Source organism: Rhinolophus hipposideros (genome assembly GCF_964194185.1).
Source record: "Rhinolophus hipposideros genome assembly, chromosome: 3".
Taxonomy (NCBI): domain Eukaryota; kingdom Metazoa; phylum Chordata; class Mammalia; order Chiroptera; family Rhinolophidae; genus Rhinolophus; species Rhinolophus hipposideros.
In genome coordinates, this window is record NC_138049.1 from 102288156 (window position 1) to 102305510 (window position 17355).

Sequence of the window (17355 nt, forward strand, 5' to 3'; positions counted from 1 at the left end):
ACCTTAGGTGGGAGGTTCTTTGTGCAGGTTTTTAACTTAATTCAGGGTAGAAGGGGACACTAGGAAATGTCTCAGATGACACGGCCCTTGCCTACCACACCTCACGTGAGAGGGGCCCATGTGTTGGCATTTTTCTGTGCTGCTGAGCCCTATCAAGGAGGACTGGTACTCAGGATTAATTACTGCTCAAATTAAAAACATGTTTCTATATTAAGATTAGATTAACAACCTATTTAAAATATTTATCGTATATCTGCTTGTCTTGTTTACTTTGGGGAATATTGTCCCCTCCTCCCTTCATGGAGCCTAAAGTACAGTGTTTTTATGCTTTGTCTTTTAGCCCTGTGTCCCTTTTTTGAAACAAAAATCTCACCAAAAATGTCCAGTGTATTGAAAAGATATAAAAGAGAGCTGCCTTGATGGAATTGATAGCTTGGAATCATGCCCACGCTGCCCTCCTCCATGGCACGGGAGACTCCTAGGAACTCAGGGCCCCTGTGTGCCACAGTGTAGCCCAGTGCTTCTCAAAGGGAGGCCCTGGCACCAGCAGCAGCAATTATGTTCTTTTTAGAAATGCAGATTCTCAGGCCTTGCCCTAAACCTACTGAATCACACACGTGGGAGTGAGGCCTACACCTGTATTTTAACAAACCCTCTAAGTGTTTCTGATGCCCCCAAATGGGGAGTGGTGTCCCTTCAGTCATTCGGGGAATTTAATGGGATTTAATTATTGAGTGTTTACTATGTACAAAATTATGGAGTATATGCTGCAGGGGATACTGAGAAAGTCCAGCCTGTGTATTGGTTATCTGTTGCTGAGTAACAAATTAACCCAGAGTTTAGCCACTCAAACAAGAGAGTCATGAATCTGGGTGCTGCTTTGTGGGATCCTCTGTCCTACAAGGTTGCAGTCAGGGATGTTGGTCAGAGCCTCAGTCATCACAAGGTTCAACTGGGGCAGGACCCACTTCTACGTTCAGTCAGCGGTTGTTGGTAGGATTCAGATTCTGAGCAGTGGGTTGGCCGCCCTTAGTTTTTTGCCACATGGGCCTCTCCACAGGGCAGCTCACAACATGGCAGCTGCCTTCATCAGTGAGCCAGCAAGAGAGAACGAGAGAGGGTGCCCAAGACGGAAGTCATAGTCCTTTATAACATAATCTTGGAAGTGGCTTGTATTCTTGCCCGTTCATCAGAAGTGAGTCGAGGGGTCCAGCCCACATTCACAGGGAGGGATTATCACCTCCTGAGATCACAAGGGTGTGGATCAGGAGGTGGGATCTTAAAAGATCCCATGGTCTCTGTCTCCGCCCTTAAATTTACAATGAGGACATCAAATAAGTACATACTTAACTGGAGTCAGTCAGGGAAGGATGGTGGTCATAGGGGCAGGCATGAGTTCACTGGCAGTTCAGAGAGAAGTAAAACTCTCTGGTTGGAGGAATCAGTAAGGCTTCCTGGAGGAGGCGGCATTAGCAATGGACTTTGAAGGACTGGAGGATGTGTCACTGGCTGAGAAGGGGCGGCCAGGTGGAGGATATACAATGGACAACGGCAGTAAGGCGGGGAAGTGAAGCACGTGCTCAAAACCATTCAACTTGGGTGGAGCCTAGATGGATAGAGGGAGAATAAAGCTGGAGCCATAACGTGGACAGTTTCCATTGTTGGATGGAGGAGCTCTCGCCTTGACTGCAGGTGGGGACGGGAGCCATTAGAGGCGTGGTGTCCGCTACCCAGGACTGAGGGGCGTCAAGCCCAGTGCTTCCCTGCCCGCCAGCCTGGCCCTCAGGTCCACGCCCTGTCTCCTCTTGCAGTTCGGACGCACGGAAGTCATTGACAACACACTCAATCCCGACTTCGTGCGCAAATTCATTGTGGATTACTTCTTCGAGGAGAAGCAGAACCTCCGTTTCGACCTGTAAGTGGAAGATGGTGCTGAGGATGGAGCTGGGGGAGGAAGTACTGATGGGAGGGGTGGACGCAGGACCTCTCATGGGGCAGGAGTTCCCCTGACCAGGGAAGGTGGGTGAGGGGGGCGCTGTGATGTTAGAGGAAGCCCAGGATTGGCCTGGAATAAAAGTGACAATTAGCTGAAGTCCAGCCCCACCCCCATCAGGAGGTGGAAGGGAGATGGGGAGAGAGAACAAAGCCCTCCCTACATTGGTCTCTGTGAAGTGTGGGAGGGCACTGAGCAAGCTACCTGACTGGGGGGGATTGAGGAAAGATCTTGGGAGCAACTGTAGCTCCACCTCCGGGAGCCCTTTTCTTCCTAGATGACCGGGAGGTCCCCACCGACCTCTGTCAAAACTTGTTCTGGGAGAAGGGCTCCTGCGGTCGCCCCTCCTGCACCTGTAACTGGGCTGACAGAGGGCTCCAGGCACCTACGTTTTTATCACAAAGACGCAGAGGGCCCCTCTCTTGATGATAAAGATGATGATGGGGTTTCAGGTGATGAAAACCCAGGTGGGGTTAAAGATGATGGTTTGTGAACAGGTAGGGGAGTGTTGTTTTGTTGTTTTTACGGGGTGTGCGTGGTAAGAAAGAAAGGACTGTGTCTCAGAGAACTGTGGACAGAGAAGGGGGAAAGGGGTTTTGGGGCCTGAGGGAGCAAAGAAAAAAAATGCAGTGGAAGGAAATGATTTTGGAGGGAGTGATGGGAGGATCAGTGCCGCCCACGGCAGAGGTCATTCGGTGACATTTTGGAGAGACAGTGCTCAGCGCAGGGGCTGGCACAAGAATGACTGCCCCTCAGCAGGACTTATCGGAGCCTGGCATGGCTGTTTGGCTGCAGAGATGGCAGAGTGAGTGGGGGGATGCAGGTGAGGCTCCAGGTGAGCAGGCTGCAGGTGGAGGGAAGTGTCAGCTGTAGGATCTGCCTGCCTGCAGCTGCCAACGTGGTGGCAATGCCTCCTTCCTTCTTGGGAGACCAGGCCTGAGGGCAGGCTGGGCAGGGTGAAACAATCAGGGAAGGTCCAAGGCAAGGTATTGAGCTCCAAAGGCAGCCGAGCCTTAGCTGGGAAGATGGGAGAACAGGCAGTGACACGCAAGGTGGCTCAGCCACCTGTGAACTAGCCAAGGTAGCAGAGCGCATTGATTGTATTTGTTCAATTTTCAATGAGGTATAACATATATATAGTGTGGTGCACAAATCTTAAGAGTCCATGCCATGATGCATTTTTACATCTATGACACCCATGTAACCACCATCCAAATCGAGAGACAGAACATGGCCAGCACCCCGGAAGGCTCCCATTTGCGCCTCCAGCCATTACTCCGAGAAATATCCACTGTATCGGAGCCTGTTTTTTGGGGCGCAGGGGTACTGACTCAGCTCCAGGACCCAGGCGGGGTTGGGCAGCATGCTCTGGGTGCCTCAACGTCTCTGTGTGTCTCCTACAGATACGACGTTGACTCGAAGAGCCCTGACTTATCTAAACATGTGAGTTCCCCCCGTGACTGCCCAGAGATTCTGAAAATCTCTTAAATGCCAAGCTCTCAGTTGGCCTCGGGCTTCACTGTGACACAGAGTGTGTGCCTGATGCTGCATCCTGTCATTTCAGAGCCATCACACTTCGGGAGTGGGGTGATGGGGGAGGTGGGATGGCTCTGAGCAGAGTGGGTGACCCTGGTCGTTTCTGTACCCTGGATATGCAGGATTTTCTGGGCCAGGCCTTCTGCACCCTTGGAGAAATTGTGGGGTCCCCTGGGAGCCGCCTGGAGAAGCCCCTTACGTAAGTATAGAGGAGGCTGGGGCCTGTCTGGGTCGCTTCTTCAGTGATGGGCCAACTTCCTGTCCCCACTGCTCAGGGCTGGCTCAGGGTAGAGGTGAAGCAGCCAGTCAATCGTGAGGGATGATTAGGAATAAGGAGACCCCATGGGCCCTGCCTTTGCAGGACTTTTAACCCAGTTACCTTGGAGGGACCCCAGCTTGGTTATTAGAGCCCCATATTCCGAGGAATACCCTGAGATGCTATCTATTCCCCCCACCCCTCACATTGTGTAGGGGAAGAAACCAGAGCCAGAGAGGAGAAGTAACTTGTCCAAAGCCACACAGCTAGGAGCTGGGGTTTGAACTGACGATTCTGCTCGCAGAGCACATTCCTCAGTTTGTACCTTGTTGTAGGCCAGAGCTAGGTATGGTGAAACCCTCCCCATCTCACCGTGCCCCTGGCATCTGCATTAACGTGCTTTTAGGGGAAAGCCATTACTCTGAGCAGGCTCTGGCATGGGGAGTCCCAGGGCTTCTCACAGGGACCAGCCAGGGCTGACCAGGTGCTGGGGGTGACCTTTCTTGTCCCTATTTCTTAGGAAGCCCCAGGAGCAGGGCCCAGGCAAGAGAGGCCTGAAGACTGGGATAAGCACCCAGGTCACGGGGCCGGGTGGGCAGGAAGGGGCATCAGGCTGGGCTGGGTATCAACCACCAACTTGCTTCTGCCAAGTTCACACTGCTTGCTGTCCTCCCACCCTGACCAATAATTGCAGAATGTGTTATTGCCTGTGTGTGTGTGTGTGGGGGGGGTGTCTCTCTCCCAGGCCCTTGTCTCTGACCCCTAGTAACTGTGTGGTAACTTCAGGGACCCCAGAAAGACTTCCCTGGCCCCCAAAAGGTCACCTCTGAGTTCACAGAAAATAGTAATAGCTATCATTTATTGAGAACGGCGAGCAAACCCAGGTTTGGGGTGCTCTGAAGCTTATAGAATTTGGGGTCCCAGGAGTGAATGTGAGTGTGTTTCTGCCCCTCTCAGCTCCCAACTGCTTGGATCAAAAGCCCGGGGAGTCGCTTGGGTCTGTTTCCTGCCCTCTGTCACTTGATCGCCCTTTGGTGGAGGACACACCTGGGGGGATTGAGGAAAACCTGGGGTGGGAAATGGCTAGGGAGCTGGGCTTAAAGGGCCAGCAGGATCTAAACTGTCCAGGTTGGTGGGGATGTTTGGGGTTCTGAGGGAGGGGGACCTATTCCAGCCACTGAAGGTTGCATGTGCGTAAGTGCTGTTGTCTCCTTGGCTATGACATCTTCTTTTCACTAGGCCTCTCTTCTGGGCCAGACAGGGTTTTGCTTCCATGATCTCGTGTGATTCTCTCGGCAATCTTCCCACTTCACAGCCTGCACACTGAGGCTCAAAGAGATAGTGCAGTGGTTCTCAGCCCGTTGCCAGCATCAGCATCTCCCCCACCCCCCCACCCCCAGGGCTTGTTAAACAGACTGCTGAGCTCCGCCCCTTCCCCTGCCCCTCCCCCCGCACCCCCAGATTTACACATCCAGCGGGTCCAGGGTGGGGCTTGAGAATGTCCATTTCTAACACATTCCCAGGGCATGCTGATGCTGCTGGTCTGGGACCCCACTTTGAGAACCCCTGAGGTAGAGTTGCCCAGGGTTTCACAACAATGTTTGGGAAGATGGCGTCTCCTTCCCCTGACCTGTGGCTTTTGGTCCTGTTTTGATGTTTGATCCAAAACAGAAACCCATCGCTAAGAATCCAGACGCCAAGTACTCTGGCCTCTCAGGATGGGTGTACTTGGCTCATGAGACGCTCTCTTTCTTCCTTTTTCTGCACAGGATAGGAGCATTCAGCCTGAATTCCAGGACGGGCAAACCCATGCCAGCTGTGTCCAACGGGTAGGTCGCCAGACATCTCTGGCCCTGGAGTCCTCAAGCCATCCGCCAGCTCTGCCGAGGGTCCTCGGAGTCAGGCCCAGTCCCAGTCCCAGTCCACTGGCATTCAGCCCTGGTCAGGGGACAGAGAAGGTCCTGGGTCTCTCCTCAAGGACCCAGACCCTTTAGGCTACTTTGCAGCTGGCCCTTTCCGCCATCCAGGCTAGAGCTCAGCTTCTAGCTCATGGGACTTCTGGGAAGCAGGGTGGGGCCTAGAGGTACGTGCTGTTAACAGGGATAAGCAGGAGCCAGGCAACTAGCAGAGGCCTAGTTTCTTTTACCTCCCACCTCTTACCCTTCTCTCTCTCCCTCTCTTCCCCTCCATTGCTTCCACTGCTGGACATCAGCTTTCTCCTCAGAGTAGCTTCAGCTAAATTCTCACTTTTTGCATTTGCTCACCAGCTGCAGTGGGTCAGCCTCGCTCCCCCAGCTTCCACTCTGCCCATCTGCTTTTGGCTGGCCTCACGCAAATGTGGTCAACGCAGACCCTCCCCACTCCTTCCCTCTCCTTTCCTGACTGAAGGGAGAGTCCTCACCCCAGCAGGGGGCAGGGGAGGGAGCCTCTTGGCCAAGTCAGCAAAGGTCCACCACTTTTGCTGAGGGCTCCCAGGAGTTGGGGTTCCTGCAGCTGGATTTGCCACCAGACCAGCTGAATCTGGGAGCGTGGCCTCCCGGGGACCCAGGGAGGCTCACAGCCCAGGAAAAAGTGTGGATGCTAATTTACAAGGAGAGTAGAGAAGAAGCAATTAGAAAGCAGGAGTCGAGAGAAACAGAGAGGGAGGTTGAGACAGACCAGAGGGAGGAAGGGAGGACAAGAAAGTAAGGCCTAGCAGGTGGAAGCAGGGCTGGAGAGAGGGGAAGGAAAGATCGGAAATAGAAAAGGGGCTCAAAGGCTAAGAGAGGAACAGATGGAGGAGGCTGGTTGTGAGGATTTTATCGCCTGGTCAAACAAATCATATCTCTACTACCAGGGAGGGCCAGATGGGGTGGGGAGGGGCTTGGGGGCACGCGGTTCAGCTGCCCCTGTCTCGGGGACAAGCTGGCAGGTAATGCTACCTGCCTGTGGCAGGGGAACCTCTGAATGTGGCCCCTGCTCTGCTCACCTGATTGGGAGAGATCTGAGCTGTCACATCAGCCCCAGGGCTGGCTCCCCTGCCTCTCTGTCTCCTCTGTTTGTGAGCCTTTCCCCCCAAGAATTGGTGCTGGGAAGAGCTCCATCAGTGGTTCTCAAAGTGTGTTCCGCAGACAGCATGCTGGTGGCCCTGAGGCTAGCCCGAGGTGTGGGACTGCCATTTATCAGCTTTGGATAATTGTAAAGGAAAGGGGGTAGGGAGGGAAATGATGCTCCTTGAGGGCCTTCACACCCATTTTATGGGTGAGGAAACTGGGGCCCAGAGAGGTACAGGAATGAGCCCAAAGTCATGCAGCTGTTGGACAACCTGACATGTTCTTCTGCCTTCCAGGGGCTGCACTGGGACCCCTGGGTCAGACCCAAACATCAGAGTGGGATGGGCTGGTGCCTGGGGGAGGGAAGAGGGGGTGCAGGTCCTCTAGGTGGGCCAACTTCAGGGCCTGGCTGCCCACCTCCCTAGGAGTTGCACGGTTGGCTGAGATCTCTCCGGAGAGAGACCCTAGTCAGAGTCCCAGGGGAGGCAGGCATGGGAGAGGGCTGGGCATGCTGCCCCCAAGAGTGTATTAGCCCTCCCGCTTTACTCCCTCTTGCTGCTCTCTCTCCCTCAATGAATCAGAGCGGGTCAGAGCTGGAATGTTCGGGGACTCTGGGATCAGCGGGGTACAGGGTGGGGTGGCTTGCCCACAAGGTCTTTTGCCCACAGAAGTGGTCTATGGATGGAAAGTTTGAGAACCACTGGGCTGGAAGCCTCCGGGTGAGTCTGTATGCTTTTCCGATTCTGGGACTTTCACTGCAGACACTCACTACCCTTCCTGGTGGGCTCTCGGGGAGCAGGGGTGGGGCAGCTCCAGGCCTGGGGCCTGGCCCAGGAAGCAGTGCACTAGGCCACACTGCCACAGTGTTTCAGGAGACTCTGTCTCCTCAGGAGCTTGGGGCTGATCTGCTGGGGGTGGGGGTGGGGGAGGATGAGGGCTGATTCAGGGAGTGTTCTGCCTGTGTCTCCGACTGTGTCTGGCTCTCCATTCTTTCATCTTCTCCTCTCCCAGTGGTGTCTCAGGAAAGAAATGTGGCACCATCATCCTGTCTGCTGAGGAGCTCAGCAACTGCAGGGTAAGTGGCGGAGGGCCTCCAGGACAGGACCTGGTGGGGGTGGGGTAGGGTGGGGTGGTATGGGGGCAGGCTGGCCCCCAGGACCATGTGTCCTTGGAGGGAATGGGAAGGCAAGGCTCCTCAGTCTGACCTGGCGTCAGAATTCTGTAACATCAGAACTAGCAGGTGTCTTCCCTTTTTTACAAGGGTGTGTCTGAGGCTCAGAGAGGGGAACGAACTTGCCCACAATCAGCCGCAGAGCTGGGCGCGGAGCCCTGGGTCTCTGGATCCCCGCTTCCCACGCCAGAGCTCCTTCCACCCATCATCATGTCACCGCTCACCTGGAGCCAAGACTGCCTTGGCACCAACACTGGCAGCAGAGGGGCCTTTTCAGTCTTGGAGCCTGGGGTGCTTGGCATTTAGTTGTCATTTTTCACTTTTAGCTCTAGAGTAGGGTTACACTCTGCATGGGGTTGAGGGAGTGAGGGCGTGTGGTTAGGGTGTATGTGTGTGAGCATGTGTGTGTGTGTGCGTGTGTGAATGCATGTATGTGCGCAAGTGTGTGCGTGCATGCGTGTGCGCGCGTGCGTGTGTGTGTGTGTGTGTGTGTGTGTGTGTGTGTGTGTTGGGAAGACAGAGTCTGCAATCCCAGGCAGTCCTTGGTTCTGCTGCTTTTGTGGGACTATGGAGAAGCAGGGGATGGGGACAGCTGAAGGGGCAGCTGAGCATAGGAAGAAGGGGCTCAGGGAACCTGATTGCTGATAATAATGATATAGTTCTTATTTGTTGAGTGATGGGCATTTTATGCAAGTTATCACTACTACTGCCAACAATCCTAAGAGGTAGGTGCTATTGTTTATTCCCATTTATAGGATGAGGAAATTGAGGCTCAGAGCAGCTAAGCCACCTGTTCAAGGATAAGAAGTGGTAGAGTCAGGGTTTAATCTAGGTCAGCCTGATCCTAAAACCCAGGCTCATTCCCCCAAACCACCCAGGCTGGCATGCCTCTTAGGCTAATTAGGAGCCATAGTTGGGAAGGTGGTGGGTCCTGGGAGAAAAGGTGGAGGCAGCAACAGAGTGTGAGCCTGGGGTAACCTGGGGACCCAGCTTCCCATAGGGCTGGGTCCTGCTCAGCTTGAGGGCCTGGGAAGGGTGAGGAGAGAAACAAGATTTTCTGAACTTCCAGGGAAGGCAGTGCAACTATTACATCTATTAGCTATCAATATTTATTTAAAATTGAGAAAAAAATTATGTATTAATTTAGTTTAAAATAACAATAGTTTAACCCATTACAGGTTAACATAAATAATATCTCTTTTGAAAGATAACTATATTTTTCAAAGCAAAAGTCATTGAGTGAGAAGAGTGGCCTTGTTTTAGTACATTTTTGTAAATCTCTAACGTCTGGCTTAGCAGAAGAGAACTAACTGGATTCTTACACCTGCTTCAGCAGTCAATCTGTTGTGATATTACTGTCAGGTAACTTCTAGAAAACTCCACATCTTATTAGCATTATTATGAAAATAATTTTGGCCTCATGGATGCCCCACCCCCACCCCGCCAGGGTTCCAGGTCCATATTTTGAGAATTGCTGGTATGGAGGTATAAATTGTTAGCCAACATTAATTGAGTAATTATTCTAAGCCACGCACTGTGCTAAATGGTTACATGTATCAACTTACACATCTGATATATAATGTAACATGTAGTAGGATGTATTATAATATCTGATGTATTATGGTCCTCATGTTACAGAGCAGTGAAGTGACCTGCCCAAGGTCACACAGCCATTGAGTAGAAGAGCTTGAACCTAAGAGTCTGGCTGGAGCCAAGGTTTTTAACCACTAGGCTCTGGTGTTCCAAACTGCTTTCAGAGGCTTCCAGTTAGGGAATAAGACACAGAATGGATAGGACAGGGCAGTATAGTGATAACCAAATTAACTCATTCGGAACTGCTCATTCCGGTTTCTCTACTGGTCTGTTTACCTCAGTGCGTCTGGAGGAACTTGGCAGCAGGACTAAGCCTTCCCCCATGTCTCTTCCCAGCAGAGGGCTGGGTGCACAGTAGGTGCTCACAAGGACCTATCACGAATCTGTGACTGAATGAACAGGAAACACACATCAGATGTTCAGTAGCAGGTTGAGGGTGAAAACCACACCTGTGTATGCTGACGATCTGGACGCTAGGGATCCCAGCTGACACCTAGACGAAAGCTTCTGTTAAGCTTCTGAGCCTCAGTTTCTCCACCTGTCCGTTCGGGTTGAGAAGGCTTCTGTGAGGATGAAAGGTGATCTATTGTGCCTAACTGGCTCCTGGCTCCTCCTGGATGCCTGGGAAAGATGAATCTGAATTCCTTGAAGCTTAAATTCAATTTGCCCCCAAGCTTCTAGCTCAGCTGGTGACTTCCTCCCTAGTTTATAATTAAATAAGGTCATATAAGTGAAAATGGAAATTCTAAAGCTCTAGAAAATGCCGGGTGCTGTGATTGGTTTAGTTTTCTGGGATTGGTAGGCAGTCTGCATTTAACACCTATTGGGCCCCCCTCTTCCTCCTCCTGCCCCACTCCTCCCTGCCCCTCCTTCATCCAGGGATGGCAGCAGTTTCCAGGATTTAAGCTGTTCCAGCACTAGGGCAGGGGAAGTGGAGGTTCCTCCCATCCCTGAGACTGTCAGCTCCTTTTCTTTGGGGCATCTTTGGCTGAGTTCTGTCTTTCCCTAGAATACTTGCAAGGAAAAGAGACTAATCCCCGGCATCTGGCTGAATTAAAATAATTACATCTGAGAGGCTTTGCCTGTGCGCTCCAGCTCGGCATTCAGTGGGAGGATCAAAGGAAGAGGGTGGAGTCGGAGAGACAGTTTCCACCAGAGCAGGGCTTCCTGCTCAAGTGAATACATTCTGCTGAAGTAGACAAACCCTCCCTTCATCCGTGGGGATGGCGTGGGCAGGCGGGGGCTAACAAAGGATCAGAGTGGATTCCAGCCGGTCACCAGCATGCTTGCTTACCAGTGTGCTTTGATAGGTTATAGAAAAGCCTTGCTCATCTAGAATTTAAATACCAAGGAAATTCCAACAATCAGAATTTAATCCGCAATACTAGTCAGTGGTACTTGATTTGACAAGGATGACCTTGAAGCTCCTGGAGGGCTTCTGAGTCACCACTGAATTATGCTCAGCAGTAAAACTGTTATTATTCCGTGTATAGCGACCGGCTCCTGCATGGTTTTCCCAGTTGACCAAGACTCTCGTGTTTACAGTCCGTTTGATTCTCACCCAGGGCTGGGGGCTGTGTAGGTGTGAGTGACCCTGTGGTTCTGCCTAAGCCTGCAGGATTGTAGCCCAGGCTCTGGCCTCTGAGTCCACAGGGGGTCTTTCCTTCACCCTAGCGAAGCCTGTTTATGGTCCATGAACAGCTGTGGGCTTTGTGGGCTTTAGCAGGCACGGGGAGTGGTGGGCTTCTGGAGGCAGGCAGGGGTGCTGTGGATGCAGGGAGCAGCTCCTTGCCCTCTCCTTCCCAGACGCTCAGCCCCTTCCCCACCCCAAGCCTGCCAGGCCCTCAGACCTGCCTCACGCTGGAGTCAGGAGTTCCTGGCTGCCAACCACATGCTCACTGCCTCCCCGTCAGCTGCCTGCACGTACTGGCAAGAGTGGGGCTCACCTCCCCCAAGCCATGGGAATCGAAGCTTTTCACTGCTGCCGCTGCTGCCCTGGGGGTCCCCACGCCTTAGGTATTACCAGCCTGCTCATGTATTCATTCATTTCATTTCAGCATATATGCTTTGGTTCAGTCCTTGCCCTCCCACAGTTTCCAATTTAGTGTAAGAGACAGAAATCCCAACCAGCAATCGTAGTACAGCAGTGGTACTCAACCCTGTCAGCCCCATTGCCTTGTTATGACAAGCATTTTATAGTATACTTTATTATCCCGAAGGAAAATTCATGGATAGTGCTATATAATGCTGAAATACATACGGGCGAGGGAATGAGCTCGTGCAACTATCTGGGGGAAGAAGATAGGTCCAGGCAGCACTAACAGCTTGTGCAAAGACCCTGGGGCAGGGGGAGAGTGATGACTGATGGCAGAGAGGTGAGGGTATAGGTGGAAGTGGGGGCCACATTGTGTGGGACCTGTAGCAGGGGAGCTTAGCAGCCTTGAATCCCGGTCGAGTCTGAACTCTCATTGTTTAAAAGACAAATTTCAGGGAAAGTCCAGTATCTCCATGTGGGAGACTAGGGCAGAGTCCTGAGAGGAAGGCAGGAAGATAAGAAGAAAGAGGTAGGGGAAGTGGTGATGGTTTTCTGAGACTCAGAAGTCTGCAGGTTGGTGTTTCAGAAAGATATGTGTTGTGGCTAGCACGGGTATGTGTGCTATGTGATGAATGACCCAGCTTTCAAACATCACCCTTTTAAAAGTTACTTTGTGATTTTATTTTTAGTCTTAAAAATCATTTCGCTGGTTAAGAAAGAAAGAAAGAAAAGAAAACAAACACATTTTCCCTGATGCTGAAAACATAACACGTTCATAATGGACAAGCTGGAAAATACAAAGAACAGGAAAATCACCCAGAGATAATCATTGTTGACATTTTGATGCATTGCCTCCAGGGCTTTTTTCTGGGTGTACATGTATGTAGCTTTTTCTTAGAAGTGGTAGAATATGGTATCTAGTTGTATTCTATTTATCCGTAGACTACTGCATCCAGATTTGTTTTCCCACGTCATTAGATATTCTTGGAAAACATGTATTTAATAGCTGCATATTATTTCTGTACTGCATGGATGGGCTATAATTTATTTACTCTATTCTCTTATAGGAAACAATATAATTAATACTGCAGTGAACATCCTCATAGCCAAATCCTTCCATTTTTCTTTTGAACTTGAGTTGATGGATTTTGGTTCTTATCCCAGACATACGGGCCAAAGGAGTGAGAGGGAAAATGGTCAATCTAGGGTTATCAGCCTATGAATGACCAAATCAACACATGTACAACTGATTGAATTGTTTGAGAAGTCCTGATTGAATTGTCTGAGAAGTTGGTGATTAAGACAACAGAGAGAAACCATTTCGATCTCAAGGTGGTTAGTAGTCAGTGCCTAAAAACAGGCTCAGTCTCTGAGACCAACGTCACCTATCATCTGTGTTTGAATAAACTCTAGTCCCTGGGGTCTTTGCCGACATCCCTGAATGCCTGTACCCCCAGTCTCCAGCTTCTGCAGTCTTATCCTGGCAAGCTAGGGCTCTGGGCCCCCCTGGGAATGCAGAAGTCCTCCCAGGGGTCACTACTCACAGAATCACCCCCCAACTATGGACTGTGTTTCCTCCTGCTGGAGTGCTGAATTTCAGAGTTGTGGCTAATGATTCTTTTTCCTTTTAATCAGTATCTTTTTTTTTTTCCAAACTAAAAAAAGACAATGTACTAATTCCAGGAAATTTGAAAACCCCAGCAAACTTTAAAGAGAAGACAATAAATGTCACTATGGTTCCACCAAATATTTAAAAGTGCTTTTTAGGGTACAGCATGTGAGCATTAGGGTGAAGTGGTTAAGAACTTGGGCTCTGAATCCAGACCAAATGCCATTGCTTACCAGCTGTTTGACCCTAGGCAATTTACTTGACCTTTCTGTGCTTCAGTTTCTTCATTTGTAAAAGGATTTTATTTAAACTTTTGATATTTTATTTATCATGGATTTTTAAAAATAGCACATTAAAATCTTTATTCTTTTTAATTAAAATTTATTGGGGTGACAATGGTTAGTAAAATTACATAGTTTTCAAGCGTACAATTTGTAATACATCATCTATATAACACATTGTGTGTTCACCACCCAGAGTGAGTTCTCCTTCCATCACTATATGTTTGACCCCATTTACCCTCTTCTACCACCCCAAATCTTTACTTTGATGACTGAGATTTTTGGTGCCTCTTAAAATTTGCACTTGCATTATTCATGTATTTGCCCTGGGGGCTGCCAGCAAGATCCAGGCCAGAATAGCCTTGCCATCTCCCCTCCTGAGCGTCGCTCCCCTCTCCTAGGCTTCAGTCCAGCTGCTGACCTCTGGGCCTGAACTCTGCCCTCCACAGCCTTCTTCTGGGCCAGGAAGGGCTAACACGATAGAGTGGGCCAGGCCACCCTGGAGAGAAAGGCTGTTTGCTGTGGGTCTCCCAAGCAACCTGATTAAAATTCAGAAAGATGCAAATTGAGGCAATCCTGCTGTTTTAGAAGAACTTAATATGTTTTTTTAAAAAGATAGGGTGAAAAGGCAGAAATTGCAGGAAATTATATATTGCAGAAGCTGCTTTATCTTTGCAGCAGTTGATTCCAGAGATGCTTCTGGTTTGGGAACAGCATTTCCCCGTGCTCCCAGAGCCCCTCCCGCAGGGCGAGGCTGTCAAACAGCGGCATCTCTGATCCTCAGCCAGAATTCGCTGCTGCCTAATTCTGCTGGGACAGACCGTCTTATTGCTGGTTTCCTGATATATGGGGTCACACATATATCCAGGGTTGATCCATTCCCTGACCCTCATTTAAGGGGAACAGTTGAAGCCTTGTTCATACGACTGCTGACATTACTCAGAACCATCTTCAGAAGCTCAGTCCCCAGACAACTAACTACGGGTCCCTGGTCTCAGGGACTCCCCATGGTGTGTGCACCCATGGGGGGTGGGAAAGCTTGCTCTGTTTTATCCCCATGGATTCAACAGTCACACAACAATACAGATTATCATAATGGGCTTTTGGCGAATGTTCCAGGGTCTAGATTGTGTTAGGGAGGGCATATAAGGTTGGCCAACAAAATAAGCCCCCAGCAGTACCTCATGTACTTGCCGTCAGCGGGAAATGAGGTTTGGCTCGTGGTGGATTTTTCCAGTAAGCTGAATTTCAGAGCCAGTCTTTTTTTTTTTAAACTAGTTTGCATGGAGGAGGTCTTTCTAAAATGGATTTCACACTTCTCTGACTTCTCAAATGGAGACTACAGAACATAATTAAACTTACCTGGGGATACGAGGTCATCATTTGGAATCTCAGTTATTAATCTCTGGAGCCAGACTGTCTCGTTCCAATCCCAGCTTCTCTTCTGCCTAGATGTGTGCTTCTGATAAGAGGGTTAATCTCTCTGTGCCTCAGTTTCCTCATCTTTGAAATAGGAATAATTCTATCTACCTCGTGGGGTTATTGAGAAGTTTCAGTGAACTAATAGATGTAAAAGTAGTGCCTGGCACACAATAGGTAGAACCGAATTGCATTACCATTTTTGTAGCTGAACGCTGGCAGTTTCATATGGTCCAGTCCAGTGGAGAATGGAACTGTGTAAGTGTTGGCTCCTATTCTTCTTACAGCTGCTCTGCCCTGGGCACTGTGGACTGGTACTTAACATATGCCATCTCTTTAGTCTTCCCAGCAGGCTCACAGGGCGGTATTACTCTGTTTATTAGAGACTGTCAAGACTTAGGCTAAGTGGCTTGCCTCAGGCCGCTCAGCTGGTAGGTGGCAGAGCTGGGATTCCAAGCAGGTGGCCTTGACTCCTCTGTATTTTTCTCTCTGTCAGGTGCTCTGCTGGGACAGTGGCCCTCCCAGTGGGGCACTGAACGGCCCTGGAAGCATTGTCTATTAAGTTCTACATTCATTTTTTCCCCTAACATTTCTAACCCCCTTCCTGGTCTTGCAGGGCCCTGAGGGATTCTCCTACCATGCAAAAAAAAAAAAAAGAGCGTTTGCCCCCGCATTTTGTGGCATCTGTTTTGGTTGTTTCAAATATATGTCTTTATTTGATAGTGCAGGTTGTTGTGTGTGGCTCACCTATATTCACTTAGGTACTGCTGTCACACAGGTGACCTCCAGATGTGTGGGGTCACATCTGGAGACACAACCGAGCCATGTCCCGGAGGCTGGAGGAGCCCTGGAGTCACAGACTGTCCCAGTGTGAGCCTCCCCAGCTGCTTCCCCTGTCCAATATCCCCCCCCATGACGTTGCCACTGAAGCCTAAACTTCCCGGGGTACAGGGACAGTGGTGGACATCCTGTCCAGCACGACACTCTACAGATGAGGAAACTGAAGCTCAGAGAGTTTGAAGGATTGCTAGGACTCGGTAGAACTGAGAGCCCTGGCTTCCCTGCTCCGGCTGCCTCCACTGTTCTCCTCAGCGGAGTCTGACACTCTCTCCGTTACTTCTGATGTCACTGCCGGGTGCCTCCGTGGGGGGAAGAGAGGGCCAGCTTCAGGGGCTTGGGACCTGTGCAGCAGTCACACAGGGCCTGCTCTTGGTGTCACGCTCTGCTGTCACTGTCTTGAAATTTCTCAATACTTTTTGAACAAACGACCCCACATTTTCTCTTTCCACTGGGCCCCACTATTTATTGTTCCAGTGTTGGGAGAAGCCCACCAGGTCCCAGGCTCTTCCCTTTTCTAGGCTATGGGGTGGAACTTCCCAAGGAGGCATTTAAGCTGTTCCCTCCACCCAGCATGGGATGGGATTAGAACTTATTCCTGGGGAGAGACAGGACATAGAAGGCTAGAGATCTCTCTGGGAGGGTGAGGGGTTACCTGAAGTCCACTGTGGGTTACCCACTGTATGACCATGGGCATTGACAACCTCTGAAAGCCTCAGTTTCCTCATCTGTAAATGAGGAAGAGTAACGGGGGAGAGTAACGGAGTTATTTCATACGGTTTTCTGCGGAATCAGTGAAATAATGTACATAAAGAGAAGGCCTTACCCTAGATGTCCTGCATCTAGTAAGTACTGAGCGAGTCAGCCATTCTCTTATTCCAGGTCAAAAGTCCTAGATTTCTCCGGAGGCCCTAAGATTCCTCAGGTTTCTAGGCCTCGGAAACTCCCTCTCAGCCGGGCGACATGATAAAAGCTGTGGTTACCTGGGCACCGCCCCTCCCCAGAGCCCCCTTCAGGAGGCACTTCCATCCCAGGCTACCCAGAGTCCAGCCTCTCCCTGCCCATACACACCCAGAGTCTGAGGAAATCAGGGAAGTGGGCCCCCTGAACTGTAATGTGCTCTTCTCTCTCTGGGAGGCAGGTGTGCTGGTGGAGGCATGACTTTGAAAACAGTTCACACGTGTTGAATTTTGCTCTGCCAGTTACCAGCTGGTGATCTTGGCAGGTTACTCAGCTTCTCAACCCCAGCTTCCTCATTAGTAAAAAGTGATAAAGGAGTGTTTTGAGGGCTAACTCTGATAAGAATGCACTGAGCTTAGTGCCTGGCCCACATAGGTCTCTAATAAATGTTTGTTGAATGAATGGGTGAGTGAATGGACGGGTGCCCTGTGTTTCCCATTGTCCGATGTCCATGAAGGGAGGCGTGAGAGATGGTGGAAGTGGGGGTGGGGCCGGGACCAAGGCCGCACACACTGTGCTGGGAGGAGGGGAGAAGTGTCCATATAACACTAGTTTGCATGCGCGTAGCCCTTAGTGTGCACCCTACACTGTTCCCAACACAGTCCTCATATTGACTCATTTCATCCTCACAAC

General features: G+C 50.5%; 1 protein-coding gene across 1 annotated transcript in view; it reads left to right on the plus strand.

Annotated features, from left to right (window-relative positions):
• The window catches only part of CPNE5 (copine 5), a 91627-nt gene that overhangs the window by 38155 nt on the left and 36117 nt on the right, over positions 1-17355 (plus strand). The window contains exons 4-9 of the mRNA XM_081040344.1: positions 1812-1915; positions 3397-3436; positions 3652-3728; positions 5555-5614; positions 7486-7536; positions 7829-7892. Of these exons, the coding sequence (XP_080896470.1) occupies positions 1812-1915; positions 3397-3436; positions 3652-3728; positions 5555-5614; positions 7486-7536; positions 7829-7892 (396 nt within the window). The remainder of the gene's footprint in view (positions 1-1811; positions 1916-3396; positions 3437-3651; positions 3729-5554; positions 5615-7485; positions 7537-7828; positions 7893-17355) is intronic.